The sequence below is a fragment of the Rhinoderma darwinii genome, chromosome 5, assembly GCF_050947455.1.
Source record: "Rhinoderma darwinii isolate aRhiDar2 chromosome 5, aRhiDar2.hap1, whole genome shotgun sequence".
Taxonomy (NCBI): domain Eukaryota; kingdom Metazoa; phylum Chordata; class Amphibia; order Anura; family Rhinodermatidae; genus Rhinoderma; species Rhinoderma darwinii.
In genome coordinates this window covers 291,175,306-291,191,728 of record NC_134691.1, presented here as the reverse complement: position 1 = coordinate 291,191,728, position 16,423 = coordinate 291,175,306, and the positions used below count along the sequence as shown (strand labels likewise).

Here is a 16,423-nt window from a genome sequence, read left to right as displayed (position 1 = left end):
GATGCACGTATTTTAACTGTAACGAGCCGTGCACCTGTGTCTCCATCACATGACCGTGGGCAGAATTGTATCCACTGGAAGTAAACAATGAATATTCCTACTGAATAAAAGCAAGCAGAGTTCTTGAAAACTTGAGGAATTTATACAGAAAGTATATTTATAATCCGTACCACAGGTCAGTTTATACACCTATTTTGTTTGGGTTTTATCTGCAGCATGTGCGTGACTTTTGTTAAAATCTCATCCACTTTGCTGCTACTGTAATACGCTGTGGATTTTCAGTCCACAAATCTGAATGAAAAATCCTTAGCGTATACGATATTTGTGAACGTGCCCTTAAACAGTAAGGCCTTGTTCACACTTTGCGGAATAGCTGTGGAATTTCCATTAGGAATTGCGGTCGGAAATTCTGCAGCGTTTTGAGGTACCATAAGGGAATGTTCACACCCTTAGAAAAAAAGGTATGCAAATACGGAGCTGTTTTCAAGGGAAAACCGCTCCTGATGATCAGAAGTTTTTTAAGCAAATTCGTGTTTTTTACCCGCAGTTCTTGGAGCTGGGTTTTCTATAGAGTCCATGAAAAACCGCTCCAAAAACGTCTCAAGAAATGACATGCGCTACTTTTTATGAGGCGTCTTTTTACGCGCTGTTTTTCAAAGCTGCCGCATATAAAAAAAACACCCCGTCGGGACAGAGCGCCGCTTATCCCATTCAAATCGATGGGCAGATGTTTGGAGGCGTTCTGCTTCCAATTTTTTGACAGGTTACGGCCCAAAAAAACGTCCGAAAGTAAGCCGTGTGAACATACCCTAAAAGTGGATGAGATGTGTACAAATCTACATGATGCAGAAACTTTCCATATGGAAATTGGCCTGTGTTGCGTTTTTTGTTTTTGTGTTTTTTTTTTTTATCCGCAACATGTCAATTTTTACTGCGAAGTGTTAGCATATTTATTCCGGAATTTCCACATTGAAACTAGAATCTGCACTAAAATCCGCAGCTAGATTTGCTTCAGTATATTTCCGCAACAAATTTGTTACATGTGAACTTTCCCTAAATGTAATAATCTAACTGAATACTCCAGAGAGGAGCAAATGATGAAACTTACAAAATGACAGATGTTCAATAGAACGTATGTGAACAAGACCTTAGAGGAAATGTCATTTCAGTGTTTCTAGCAGCATCCGGACTCCCTGCCAGTATTAATGCTCATCGCTGCCTTGTGTTCTCCTATTCAACCTTCCCCACGGAATTTTGGAAGTTTCCTAAATATTTTTGTGGAGTTCTCCAATTCGAGCATATGAGTTTGGTCATTGCAGATTGTTTGTGTGATAATTAATACCCCGTGGTTGAACAATCTGAATCACTGGCACAAGTATAATGGCCACGCAGTTCTCAGACGCGGACTGCTGATTCATTTTTTTGTTTGATGGCAATTATCACAACATATTTGTTTTCAGCCGGGAACCATAATTACCGCAGGAACTCCGTTATTAGCTGAAGCTGCCATGTGTCCGACTGGTGGCTGCACAAAGATTTCCTCTGGATCGCTGCCATTGTAGGAATACATCAAACTCGTGTTTGCCAACCATGATTTCCATATAAAAAACACCATGTACTGTGTGCCTATCGCAGAAGTGTTGTACTTTATAAGCTAGTTTCACGCACGTTTTTTAATGTTTTTTTTCCCGATTTTGTGGTGCGTTTTTTTTTTTTTGTGTGCGGCCAGATGTTACATTAAAATCTATAGCCAAATATGTAAAGCACAACATACACTACGTCTTTGGTGCGTCTTATGGGGGTTTGGGTGTCACACTTTTTCTGCCACTTTTTCCTATAGAAAACGGACAAAAATAGGACATGTCCTATTTTTTTCACTGGCCCTGCACACAGTCCGTTAAAACAACGGCCGTGTGAACAGCCCCATAGAAATACATCCGTCACACAGACTACTTATACGTTCGTCTGAGTAAGCCCTTAATCTCCGTGAGCATTCAATGATAAAACTCTGGCTACCTCGAGCAGCCACTTGGGTGAGTTTACTGCATAATCATTTATAAAGTGCCCACTGAAGTCAATAGGCGCTGTATGAATACAAATGCGTTCAGATCCCCTGGTGGCTGCCAGAGGAAAGCCTGTCAATGCATTCAGAAATGATTGAGTGCTTTAACCCCTACCCCCCCCCCCCCTCGCTTATGCACCTTGAATTGATTTGGTCTTACTCTTAGACCTTCCTGTTTGCAATTTTGCTTTCCCTATGGTCTCATCATATTTGAGACTGACTGGTTCCCTTCTTCAAAACCTCTTGGTCTGTAAAGACACACAGGCAGAAGTAACCAACTTAAACCAAATCCACTCTAGGTCTGAGAATCTCATCAATGCTTTATATGAAGAGTGCTCATAAAACATGGTGCCAGGATGAAAAAAGAGCGCCTCCAACAATCGTGGCGGTGTACTGTACTTTCTCAGAGCTCTTGGAAATATTGGGTTTCCTTTGTATTTCAAAAGATAATGCAACGTTGGCCAATTCTCCCACTATAGTTCATAAATACTGCAGGCACATGCAGCAAAACACTTTCTAACACCCTCTGTTGTGCGTTTCTACCCATGAAACTAGAAACCCCTTCCAAGAAATTGCAGACATTTTTCGCTGTATCAGCCTAAAGCTACCACTAATAATCTACAAATATAAAATAGCTCTCATCCAGAAGGAAGAATACTGTCTAGTGCCACCTAGTGGTGACTACTCTGTAAGTTAATGTACAACCCTTTATAGAGTCTTGAAACATGACCAGTTAATAGCCAAATCGGAGACGCCCTTCATCTGTAGACAGCACAGTTTCGGAGTTGTTGCTTCTCGGCAGTACAGGGTAGGGTTCTGATTGAAAGATGCCTTTGGTGCAGCTTTTGTAAGGTTCTGATAGCTGCTAGGTAGTCGTGAGGGCAATGTTCACTGGAAAAAAAATAAAAATGGCTTTCCTCCAGAAGAAATAAAACTCTCTAGTGCCACCTAGGGGGTTGGACATGGACTTACAGGGTAGTCACCGATAGGTGGCACTAGAGCAGGGGTCGGGAACCTATGGCTCGCGAGCCAGATATGGCTCTTTTGATGGCCGTATCTGGCTCGCAGACAGGGCTCCTACCTGTCTATGGGAAGGATGCATGCACCGCGCTCCATCAGCCCGTGCACCGCGCTCCATCAGGCCGCGGTGCACGCTGATATTGGTAGTTCTTTGATGGCCTGATAAGCATTGGCGGCAGTGGTGAGCGGCAGGGAGCATGGACTACATTTCCCATAACTCCCTGCATAGCCGCGCCGTCTGCAAGCACGCACCTGCGTCCCCTAGTGAAGCGGCATCTGCCTCCTCCCTTGTGTCTCCCTTGGACGTTCCAGAAACCCCTGGCTGTGCTGCTGCTTTGAATGTGAACATTATAACATGGAAATTGTTACACAGCCTCATGGTCAGCAGCAGTGAGCTGCATCAATAAAGGGGCTGTGTAATACAGTGTGTCCCACCAACCCCCCCTTCCCACTTCACCCCTGAAAATAATCCCACATAATCCATTATATAGCCCCCCCCCCCAAAAAAAAAAAAAAAATATGGCCTTAAAAAACATCTGCCACCCATATTACACTCTTGGGGGCTTTAAATTAATCTCTTGTGGGCATAAGAAACTGATTTAAAGGACCACTATCAGGGCAAAAATCTGTTCTGAGCGCTTCTTTACAGCTCTGGAGGTCTCCCAGAGCTGTAATAAAGCGCTCAGGAACGGCGCCCGTGCTATATGTTATTGGGGCGCTAGCCCCTGTTTTTACCTTCTCCCATAATGCAGCGATTCCACCCGATGACGTATCTGTGTGGGATCGCTGCATATACTTTCACTCTAGCACGCATGCGCCGCCGGCTCTGCCTCCTCGGCGCTTGCTGAACCGAGGAGACATGAGCTTCATAACCCCCTCCATTTATATTCGTTGTGCTCCGCAGCTCTTACTTCCGCGTTGAACCGTGCATCTTACGTCGTGCTGCCACTGGTGCGCATACGCTGCCAGCAGATTCCATTTACCTCTATGGAGAGAGAGGGAGCAGCGTGACGTAAGATGCAGGGATCAACCCGGTAGTCGGAGCTGCAGAGCACAACGAATATAACTAGTTAGTGAAGAAGATGGCTAAAAGAAAGAAGGATGAGGAGTATCGTACTTTTCAGCAGGAGTGGACAGACGAATTTGCCTTTGTGGAGAGAGCAGGTTCACCAGTTTGTCTTATATGCAATGATAAAATTGCATCCATGAAGCGGTCAAATATAAAGCGCCACTTTGACACACGCCATGCTTCATTTGCATCGAAATATCCTGCAGGGGACAGCAGGAAGAAAGCCTGTCAAGAGCTGCTGTGCAAAGTGCAAGCTAGTCAGCAGCAACTTCGAGTTTGGACCCAACAAGGTGACTTAAATTCGGCTAGCTTTGTTGGTGCTTTGGCAATTGTCAGAAACGGAAAACCATTCACAGATGGGGAGTATGCCAAAACATTTATGCTTGATGTTGCCAATGAACTTTTTGATGATTTTCCGGATAAAGCCAAGATTATCAAACGGATAAAAGACCTGCCTCTGTCAGCAAGAACAGTTCATGACCGTGCCATCATGATGGCAAATCAGATTGAGGCATCCCAAGTGAAGGACATAAATACAGCTCTGTTCTTTTCTCTTGCTTTGGATGAATCAACTGACGTAAGCCATATGTCTCAGTTCAGCATCATTGCAAGGTATGCTGTCGGTGACACGTTACATGAGGAAAGTCTTGCTGTTTTGCCTCTGAAAGGGACAACAAGAGGGGATGATTTGTTCAAGTCATTCACTGAGTTCACTAAAGAAAAAAATCTACCAATGCATAAACTTATTTCAGTGTATACTGATGGTGCTCCATGCATGGTAGGAAAAAACAAAGGATTTGTAGCGCTTCTTCGTGAACATGAAAAAAGACCTATCCTTAGTTTTCACTGCATCCTACATCAGGAGGCACTTTGTGCTCAGATGTTGGGTGAGCAGCTTGGTGAGGTGATGTCACTTGTCATTCAGGTGGTCAACTTTATTGTTGCCCGTGCTTTAAATGATCGCCAGTTTAAAACACTCCTGGATGAAGTTGGGAATAATTATCCTGGTCTGCTTCTGCACAGCAACGTGCGCTGGCTGTCAAGAGGGAAGGTGCTCAGCCGTTTCGCAGCTTGTCTGAGTGAAATACGAACTTTTCTTGAAATGAAAAACGTTGACCATCCTGAGTTGTCCAACACTGAGTGGCTCCTGAAGTTCTTCTATCTTGTAGATATGACTGAACATCTGAACCAGCTCAATGTGAAAATGCAAGGCGTTGGTAATACAGTTTTATCGCTTCAACAAGCTGTGTTTGCATTTGAAAATAAGCTGGAACTGTTTATCGCAGACATTGAAACAGGTCGTTTAATACACTTTGAAAAACTGGGAGAGTTTAAAGATGCATGCACAGCAAATGACCCTGCACAACATCTTGATATTCAGCAGCTAGCAGGCTTTACATCCAATCTCCTGCAATCATTCAAAGCGCGCTTTGGAGAATTTCGTGAGCACACTCGTCTTTTTAAGTTCATCACTCATCCACATGAGTGTGCACTGGACAGCACTGACCTGAGTTATATCCCTGGTGTCTCCATCAGAGATTTTGAGCTACAAGCTGCTGACCTGAAGGCTTCAGACATGTGGGTGAATAAGTTTAAATCACTTAATGAAGATTTGGAAAAACTTGCACGACAGCAAGCAGAGTTGGCAAGCAAACACAAGTGGAGAGAAATGAAACAACTCCAACATGCAGACCAGCTGATTGTCAAAACTTGGAATGCACTTCCTGTCACATACCAAACACTGCAGCGTGTGGGTATTGCTGTACTGACAATGTTTGGCTCTACCTATGCATGCGAGCAGTCTTTCTCACATCTAAAGCACATCAAGACTAACATACGTTCACGTTTAACGGATGGAAGTCTCAACGCCTGCATGAAGCTAAACCTCACCACGTATGAACCAGATTACAAAGCCATCAGCAAATCCATGCAGCACCAGAAGTCACATTAACGGTAGGAAGTATTCTATTCATCGTTGGTTAGCAACAGCATTAAAACGTTATTATGTTATAAAAAAAAGAGTTCGGAGATTTGTTGTTCTTTAAAATTAAATACAAGTCAATGTGTGCACTTTATGTACAGTGAGACTATTTAATAAAGTTCAATTATTTATTACGCTGGGTGTGCCTGCTTGTATGTACCACTTTAAGTAGTAAATGCTTTAGTTCCCTATGGGTCTGAGCCTCTCTTTTTTGTTCATTTTCTGTAAGACCAACACTTTTAAAAGGGCCACTGACAGATACAATTGCTCCAGCGGTCACTTAGTACACAAAGGAGTGTTCCTCTCTGCTGCACTAAGCCACCGCTGGACCTAAACAATAATTCGCTGTAAAATAATAAAATAGATAATTGACATAACTGACAATGCGTTGTGTGACATGTCCAACATTCCAGCTTCTTTCTTCTGCGAATGCCTCAAAGCTGGCATTCTCTCAACATCAGGTGGGAAGAATGCCAGCTTCCAGTCATGCGCAGGAAAAAGAAGAAGCCAGACTGCTGGACTGATGTCATGCATCGCAAGCTCACAATGTAAGTTATTTATTTAATTTTTTTACTGCTAATTACCATTGTTTCAGTCCAGTTGTGGCTTTATACAGCAGGGAGGAGCATTCCTTGCTGTACTAAGTGAACATTGGAGCGATTGATCTGTCAATGGCCCTTTAAACATATTGTACGGCTCTCGCGGAATTATATTTCAAAATATGTGGCGTTTACGGCTCTCTTAGCCAAAAAGGTTCCTGACCCCTGCACTAGAGGAATAGTGTTCCTTCTGGAGGCGAGCTATTTAGCATACTTTTTCTTTTTTTTCCCCTTGAAGCATTGCCCTTAAGCCCAAAGGGACTGATAATACACCTTTTTACGGGGGTCACTAAGGGACCTGGGGGTAGGCTGCCAACATTTTATGGTAGCCTAGTCTAAGCCCTGCCAGATCAGGACTTAATAGGCTCCTGAGCGCTATCTTTGGTAACCCCCAAAAAAAGTGAATGGAGCGATGGCCGTTCATGCGCAGTACTGTTCCATTCACGTACTGTTCCATTCCAGGACACTCGGGGACCCCAGTTCTGGTGATCAGACTTTTATGATAAACCCCCTTCCTCTTTAGCGAAGATGAGTCAGTCTGTGTCCGTCCACCCCACACACCCCAAATAAGCAGGAAAAAAAGTCTTGATTTTCCTTATGTGGATTATGTGATAAAATGCTTGATTATGTGTAAAGTGGATTTACAACTGCATTTCGTGCAAGGAATATACTGAACCCCTCCAAGATCCTCTTAAGGCCTTATTCACACGAACGTACATTACGTCCGTGCTACGCACGTGAAATTCACGCGCGTCGCAAAGACCTATATAAGTGAATGAGGCCGTTCAGACAGGTCGCGATTTTCACGCAGCGTATGTCCGCTGCGTAAAACTCACGACATGTCCTATACTTGCCAGTGTTTCGCACAGCACGCACCCATTGAAGTCAATGGGTGCGTGCAAATCGCGCTTAGCACACGGAACCACTTCCGGGTGCCGCGTGTGATTCGTGCTACAGTAGTAAAAAAAAAAAAGTGTGAAAACACAAAAGCACCTCCTGCTTTTATGTCTGTAAACATAAAACCAGATGATGCCGGCTGCGCGAAAATCACGCAGCCGCGCACCACATACTGATGCCGCACTGAACTTTTACGTGCGCAAAACGGACACGTTCAGGTGAATAAGGCCTAAAAGGCAGACGCACTGGTCAATTGGCATCTTTTCAAGCCTGACGCACCTTCGTGTGCTTTATGTATAACTCTAAACATTAGCAGTATGTGTGGACTTTAAATGAAGTATATCTTGGTTAAAGTTTACATGAACAAAATAATTTAACTAGTGAAATTCTCATGAATTAAAGATTAACATGAACTTTAGCCAACCAACTATAACCTTTTATTACAGGGTCTGCTACTTAAAGTGGTCTGTCAGATCTGCTATGCTTTCCTATCTGAGGGCAGTGTTGAATAGAAAGGGGGATGCTGAGCTCCTGGATATGTCGTTTGCTGTCTTGATTTTGCGTTTTCATGTAAAAAGCTGTTTTAATGCTGCCAGGAGTCCTAGGACTTTGAGGACCATTAAGTCCTACTTTTCCAGCCCTTACATAGTGGTTGGTAACTCTTCTGAAGAACGGTCAATCCCTTTGTTTGTGCGGTGGAAGTTTTGCTCTGAGGCCTGATAGCATTTAATAGCCTTTTACTGAAAATACTGAAACATTGCAAAGTTGCTTCCATTTTTTTTATTGATGTTTGCAAAAGTGCACATATCCTTTATCTTCAGAAATGTTGTGCTTGTTGGTTTTCTTGAAGCCATTTCCTTGTAGTAATGTTTTAATGAGGGATAAACCATATCTAGAGGGCGGTATGAAAGCAGCAGGTGATTGACATGGTTAATCTCTTAAGCGGATTGTAAATACTGGACTTATGAGGATAATGCATTTTTTAATGCTTTTGCATTTGGACTTCGTACTTTTAGTATTAGAAATTGGTGATCATTGACTTTAAACTCTTTCCCTTGGCTGTCTGCTAAAAACTATTAAAAGGAGTTTTCTCCATAGTTCTTACAGTACCCTTGAATTTCTTAGTCTTGTGTTTAGTTTTTACTACGTTTATGATGATACTTATCAGACTACAAAGTTTCCCCAGATCGTGAAAACAGATCTAGGAGTCTTGTGCTTGAAAAATCATACGGTGGCTGGAAAATGTCTATTTTATTATTTTTGTGTGTGACACGACAGCCTGGTCTTTCATTGATAATGACCTGTCCTACTGCAGCTTTACACTTAGAGGATGGATCATAGTAGGACAACTTCATTTCTGAATGACCTGCACCGCTGTGACTTGGGGTTTCTGTGGCTGATGGCCAGATGTGGAGGTTCAGATGCAATTGACTAACTTCTTAGGCCAAGCTCAGACTTGACATTTTGGTGTATCACAAAGCCGCATCATAACCACCTTAGACACGGACCACTTTTTATTTTCTTCTCTAGAACCGTTTATATTTACTATATATATTTATTGTTTGTGCAAATATGTGCCGGGTGGTGGTAAGGGGCACACTGTTCGTTATCTTTAAACACGTTAAACCATGTCTGTAAGTGTTGACTCCGTGCAGAATTACAAAAATTTTAGGTAGTATGTCATTATTGAAGGAAACGAAATTTAAAGGGCTTATTTTCTTTTTTTCGTCCCGTTCCCCCGTCCCCCCCTTTACAGCAATGCAGCAAGTCTTGGAGAAGTTAACGGATCTACCCTCTTCGACAGGGGCAGAAGAAATCGATATTATTTTCTTGAAAGGGATTATGGAAAACCCCATTGTAAGATCTCTTGCTAAGGTATTTGTATGGTTTGGAATGTTATCCAGGTACCAGAAAAGATGCCGTCATGCTGTTAGGCATATTTGCCGGAGAATGTCTTCTGTATGTGTGAGAATACAGTGTATGAATGAGGTTCTTGTTCACAGAACAAAGATTTCGCTTAGAAAACCCTCAGCTTCCGTTCACACTACGGTGGATTTAAATGAAGAAAAATCCAAGCTATTTGATGCTGGCCTCCTGATAGAGCTCACTAAGGCTGGGTTCACACAGAGTTTTTTGCAGGTGGAAAATCTGCCTCAAAATTCAGTTTGGAAATACGCTTTCTTTGCCTCCCATTGATGTCAATGGGAGGTCAGAGGCGTAAACGCCTGAAGATAGGGCTCGCGGGGAAAAAACGCCTCCACCTCCCATTGAAATGATGGGAGGCATTTTCGGATGTTTTTTGGAGCTTTTTGTGGCACTGTTTCCGTGTAAAAAAAACTGCCAAAAAAACTCTGTGTGAACTCCCCCTAAAGATGGATTTCTACAGTGGGTGGTCTCAACCATTGACTAGTGTGCATACGGAAAGAGCTGCCAAGCATCATGAGTAGGACCGCCCACTGGACTCTTCAGCCCACAGTGAGCAGGGATTTCTATAAATAAATGACAATAAATTATCCTTGTCCCAAAAAGTTATATATGAATCTGTTCAGCCCCTCCTGCTCTATAACATGCTGCCTGGAGGTAATACTGCATGTTTTATGTGACAGGATCCCTTTATTTGTAATATTTGTATGTGCTTTTCTATAATATGGGCTGTGTGAGATTTCCGTATAAAAACATTTTTGTAAACCACGTCTTCAATGCACGAACGACAAATATTGACATGTATTTCTTTTTTCCCTTGAGCGATATACTTTACCAGCAGAATATTTTTTATAAAGGTTTGTTTATGACCCCTACTTATTTTGTTCTTATAGGACTCAGGATACACAATAGTTTTGCAAAATGAAATCAAATGAGTTTATTTTCCAGCAAATGTAATTCCATTTTATTTATGTTCTGATTTTGCTTGGCCTGTTAAGCGGATATTGAGCATTAAACAGCAGATTGTAAGAGATTAATCACTGACCTATCTATTCAGTCTCTATTCACATTGTTGGTTTTGCACACCATGCAATTATCTTAAAGCGGCTCTGTCACCAGATTTTGCAACCCCTATCTGCTATTGCAGCAGATCAGCGCTGCAATGGAGATAAGAGTAACGTTTTTATTTTTAAAAAACGAGCATTTTTGGCCAAGTTATGACCATTTTTGTATTTATGCAAAAGAGCCTTGCAAAAGTACAACTTGGCGTGTTTAAAGTAAAAGTCCAACTGGGCGTGTATTATGTGCGTACATCGGGGTGTTTTTACTTCTTTTACTAGCTGGGCGTTCTGACGAGAAGTATCATCCACTTCTCTTCAGAACGCCCAGCTTCTGGCAGTGCAGACACAGCCGTGTTCTCGAGAGATCACGCTGTGTCGTCACTCACAGGTCCTGCATCGTGTCGGACGAGCGAGGACACATCGGCACCAGAGGCTACAGTTGATTCTGCAGCAGCATCGGCGTTTGCAGGTAAGTAGCTACATCGACTTACCTGCTAACGCCGATGCTGCTGCGGAATCAACTGAAGCCTCTGGTGCCGATGTGTCCGACACGATGCAGGACCTGTGAGTGACGTCACAGCGTGATATCTCGAGAAGGCGCGGTGTGTCTGCACTGCCAGAAGCTGGGCGTTCTGAAGAGAAGTGGATGATACTTCTCGTCAGAACGCCCAGCTAGTAAAAGTAGTAAAAACGCCCCGATGTAACGAACATAATACACGCCCACTTGGACTGTTACTTTAAGCACGCCCACTTGGACTTTTGCAAGCCTCATTTGCATAAATACAAAAATGGTCATAACTTGGCCAAAAATGCTCGTTTTTTAAAAATAAAAACGTTACTGTAATCTACATTGCAGCGCCGATCTGCTGCAATAGCAGATAGGGGTTGCAAAATCTGTTGACAGTCTCTTTAATTTACCTTATACTTTCCTGTGTGTGATTGCACTAAAATGGGTTCTCTGCTTTTGGACCATCCCTGCTTGTTAGAAGGGTCCCTTGTCAATAAGCGTCACAAATTGTTTCCTAATCGTGTACCCTAATAGGATAGGTTTATGCTGGGGGAGGACGCTGGATGGGTTTATACTGGGGGGGGGACGCTGGATGGGTTTATACTAGGGGGGACGCTAGATGGGTTTACACTAGGTGGGGGGGACGCTGGTTGGGTTTACACTAGGTGGGGGGGGACGCTGGTTGGGTTTACACTAGGGGGGGACGCTGGGTGGGTTTGCACTAGGGGACGGGGCGCTGGTTGGGTTTACACTAGGGGGGACGGGACGCTGGTTGGGTTTACACTAGTGGGGAAGGGACGCTGGTTGGGTTTACACTAGGGGGGGGCAACGCTGGAGGGGATTATATTGGGGGGGCAACGCTGGAGGGGATTATATTGGGGGGGCAACGCCGGAGGGGATTATATTGGGGGGGCAACGCTGGAGGGGATTATATTGGGGGGGCAACGCTGGAGGGGATTATATTGGGGGGGCAACGCTGGAGGGGATTATATTGGGGGGGCAACGTTGGAGGGGATTATATTGGGGGGGCAACGCTGGAGGGGATTATATTGGGGGGGCAACGCTGGAGGGGATTATATTGGGGGGGCAACGCTGGAGGGGATTATATTGGGGGGGCAACGCTGGAGGGGATTATATTGGGGGGGCAACGCTGGAGGGGATTATATTGGGGGGGCAACGTTGGAGGGGATTATATTGGGGGGGCAACGCTGGAGGGGATTATATTGGGGGGGCAACGCTGGAGGGGATTATATTGGGGGGGCAGATTATATTGGGGGGGCAACGCTGGAGGGGATTATATTGGGGGGCAACGCTGGAGGGGATTATATTGGGGGGCAACGCTGGAGGGGATAATGGGGGGGGCAACGCTGGAGGGGATAATGGGGGGGGCAACGCTGGAGGGGATGATGGGGGGGGCAACGCTGGAGGGGATGATGGGGGGGGGCAACGCTGGAGGGGATGATGGGGCGGGGGCAACGCTGGAGGGGATTATACTGGGGGGCCGACGCTGGAGGGCCAACGCTGGATGCGGTTATACTAGGGGGGGGCAACGCTGGATGCGGTTATACTAGGGGGGGGCAACACTGGATGCGGTTATACTAGGGGGGCAACGCTGGATGTGATTTGTACTGGGCGGATGTTGGTAGTCATTATACAGGGCAGGAGGGAAGCTGGATGTGATTTATATGGGGGGGGCTGGATGTTAGCTGAATGCCCTAACTTAGTGGTTGTCTAGTTAAGAAAACCCATTTTCAAACTCCTAATCCCTGAACCCCATCGATCACAAGACTGCATCCAGAAAGTGCTTCTCTCTTCATGGAGGACCCAGCATCTCTGTGTATTACAAGGACCGCTCATTGACTTCAGTGGAACTGTGTAATGCTTAATTTCTCCTGTGGAGGCGCTGCAAACAAAATGTATCCTCAAAATGCTACACGTTGAATGTGTTTAAACCTTTTTTGCTTCTCTTTATGTACGGTTTTTCAAGCAATAGACTGCATACAGTCTGCAATAGTTCACCTTCATAGTCCCCCCAATGGTCAGAGCAATATCCAAGTGTAATAAAGCATCAGTCAGTGGTTCCATAAGGTTAAATTCCCTGCAGAGACGCCTCAGGAGAGGAATTGGTGTAGCAGTGCCCCTTTGCGTTGTTTCGTTAGTAAAGAAAAGCCCAAAAGTTTAAACATTTTGAACGTGGCGTTTGGGGGGAAACCGAGATCATTTTTTGCATGGATTAAAAAAGTGGTTTCCATTCCATCATTTCAATTATAATCTGTGAGGGGACCCCGGTAGTGGGACATTCTGTGTTCAACTTATTTTCACAGGACCCTTCTAACAAGAAATTATTTTCCAAAATGGAGCACCCCTTTAAATGTCTCTGTCTTAGTGACAAAGTCCTAACCCCTTCCCGCTTTGGCCACATTTGACCTTCCTGACAGCCTCCTTTTTTTAAAATTTGACATGTTTCACTTTATGTGGTAATAACTTCGGATTGCTTTTACCTATCCAAGCGATTCTGATATTGTTTTCTTGTGACACATTGGACTTTGTTACTGTTCAAGTTTGCTCGGTACATTTAGTATTTAATTGCGAAAAACAATAAAATGTAGGCAAAAATTAGCATTTTTCTCAATTTAAATGTATCTGCTTGTAAATTAGGCAGTTATACCACACAAAATTGATGCTAATTAACATCACCCATATGTCTACTTTATGTTTGCATTGTTTTTTGAACATCCTTATATTTTTCTATGACGTCACAAGGCTTAGAACTTTAGCAGCAATTTCTCACATTTTCAAGAAAATTTCAAAAGGCTATTTTTTCAGGGACCAGTTCAGTTGTGAAGTGGCTTTTAGGGCCTTCTATATTAGAAACCCCCAATAAATCACCCCATTTTAAAAACTTAACACGTCAAAGCATTCAAAACAGCGTTTAGATCCCCCCCCCTCACCCCCTTAAACCCCTGTGTTTTTTCCCAGATGTTTTGTCTGTCTATTGAAAGTTACTGTCTTACTATGTGAATTGCATGGCCCTTCATGCTGCTCTAAGTTATATGTATATTTTTGAAAAATGTTCAATAAAAACACAGTTGAAACCAAAACAGCGTTTAGAAAGTTTCTTAACCCCTAAAGGTGAAATTACAAATTTCATTTATTTATTTTTTTGCAGAAATTCATTTTTAATCCATTTCTTTTGTAACACAAAGTTTTACCAGAGAAACCCAACTCAATATTTATTGCCCAGATTCTGCAGTTTTAGGAAATACCCACATGTGGCCCTAGTTTGCTACTGGACTGAAGCACCGTCCTCAGAAGCAAAGGAGCACCTAGTGGATTTTGGGCCTCCTTTTTATTAGAATATATTTTAGGCACCATGTCAGGTTTGAAGGGCTCGTGCGGTGCCAAAACAGTGGAAATCCCCCGAAAGTAACCCCCATTTGGGAAACTACACCCCTTAAGGAAATTATCTAGGTATTTAGTGAGCATTTTGACCCTACAGGTTTATTGCAGAAATTATTGGAAGTAGGCCATGAAAATGAAAATAAATCTACATGCTCTCAAAGAAAATGTAGGTTTAGCTAACTTTTTCATTTCCACACGGACTAAAGGAGAAAAATCACCGCAAAATTTGTAAAGCAATTTCTCCCGAGTGAAACAATACCCCACATGTGGTCATAAACGGCTGTTTGGACACACAGCAGGGCTTAGAAGGGAAAAAGCGCCATTTGACTTTTGGAGCTCAAATTTAGCAGGAATGGTTTGCGGAGGCCATGTCACATTTGCAAAGCCCCTGAGGGACCAAAACCGTGAAAACACCCAAAAAGTGACTCCATTTAGGAAACCACACCCCTTGAGGATTTAATTTAGGGGTGTAATGAGCATTTTGACCCCACAGGTGTTTCATAGATTTTATTAGAATTGGGCAGTGTAAATAAAAACCATCCTTTTTTCTTCAACAAGACGTAGCTTTAGCTCCATTTTTAATTTTCTCAACAAATAAAGGAAAAAAACAACCCCAACATTTGAAAAGCAACTTCTCTGGAGTACGGAATTACCCCATACGTGGTCATAAACTGCTTTTTGGGCACACGGCAGGGCTCCGAAGGGAAGGAGCGCCATTTGGCTTTTGTAGTGTAGAATTTGCTGGATTGGTTTCTGGGTGCTATGTAGCAAAACCCATGTGGGACCAAAACAGTGGAAACCCACCCCCCCAGAATTGACCCCCATTTTGGAAACTACACCCCTTAAGGTATTCACCTAGGGGTGTAGTGAGCATGTTAACCCTGCAGGTGTTTTGCCGAAATTAGTGTGCACTCGATGTTGCAGAGTGAAAATCGGATTTTTTTTTTCCATAAATATGCGAATATGTAGTGCCCAGCTTGTGCCACCATAACAAGGCAGATCTCTATTATTCTGTTTCCCGGTTTTAGAATCACCCTACATGGGGCATTAATCTTTTGCCTGGATAATCGACAGGGCTCAGGAGTGAAAGAGTACCATACGTAATTGAGGCCTTATTTGGCGACTTACACAGTATTGTTTCAAAATTACAGGGCTCTGATGTGAAGTAATAAAAGAAACCCCTGAGAAGTGACCCCATTTTAGAAACTACACCCCACAAGGCATTTAATTAGGGGTGTAGGGGGCATTTTCACCCCACAGGCCTTCGTCATAAATGATTGCGCTGCGGATGGTTCAAAGTAAAAATTAAAATTTTTCCCCAGATATGCCAATTCAGTGGCAAATCTGTTATGCCACTGGGGAGAGACACCCCAAAAATTGTTAAAGGGGTTCTCCCGGGTATGGCGATGCCATATATGTGGAAGTAAACTGCTGTTTGAGCACACTGTAGGGCTCAGATCGGTGGGTGAGCCATTTGGCTTTTGAAGCATAGATTTTGCTTGGTAGTAGTTTTGTTTGGAGTTTTACTGGTATTTCATTTTACAATGTGGGGATACATGTAAGATGGGCAGAGTACATCAGGGGCATAGTCAGGTGGTATAGTAATGGGGTAAACAATAAAAAATTTTATAGATGTGTGTTATGCTGTGGAGCAATCCTTTCTGCAAAGGCCAGTGTCGCACTTATAAATGGTGTCTTTACTTATCCCCCTTTTGGTCCACACTCTGCACATTTGCAGTTTGGGGAATTTTAGGGCCCCGATAAATCGCCTCTTGAAACAGAAGAAATGTTCCCCTCTGATCTGCACAACTGCATATTTTTATTTCCTGACTTATTGGAGCCATAACTGATTTTATTTTTTCATCGACTTAGGGCTATGAGGGCTGTTTTGTTGTGGGACG

The 16,423-nt window shown here is 43.5% G+C and overlaps 2 protein-coding genes across 5 annotated transcripts in view; both read left to right on the top strand.

The window, feature by feature from the left end:
- The window catches only part of PALS2 (protein associated with LIN7 2, MAGUK p55 family member), a 67,203-nt gene that overhangs the window by 13,868 nt on the left and 36,912 nt on the right, over nt 1-16,423 (top strand). For 2 of the 4 annotated variants that reach the window (XM_075827277.1, XM_075827278.1), the window contains exon 2: nt 9,385-9,503. In XM_075827277.1, the coding sequence (XP_075683392.1) occupies nt 9,387-9,503 (117 nt within the window). In that variant the 5' untranslated portion in view covers nt 9,385-9,386. Of the gene's footprint in view, nt 1-6,584; nt 6,681-9,384; nt 9,504-16,423 lie in introns of those variants that run through there. The other 2 variants (XM_075827276.1, XM_075827275.1) reach the window with 2 other exon arrangements.
- LOC142652601 (general transcription factor II-I repeat domain-containing protein 2-like) lies at nt 4,165-5,716 on the top strand. The gene is made up of 2 exons (XM_075828258.1): nt 4,165-5,593; nt 5,688-5,716. Exons 1-2 carry the CDS (start codon nt 4,165-4,167, stop codon nt 5,714-5,716), a joined length of 1,458 nt encoding a protein of 485 aa, XP_075684373.1.

Coding starts and splice junctions, on each gene's coding strand:
- LOC142652601 (XM_075828258.1), top strand. CDS start 4,165: ATGGCTAAAAGAAAGAAGGATGAGGAGTATCGTACTTTTCAGCAGGAG. Junction 5,594..5,687: donor AGCGCGCTTTGGAGAATTTC/GTGAGCACACTC, acceptor TGTCTCCATCAG/AGATTTTGAGCTACAAGCTG.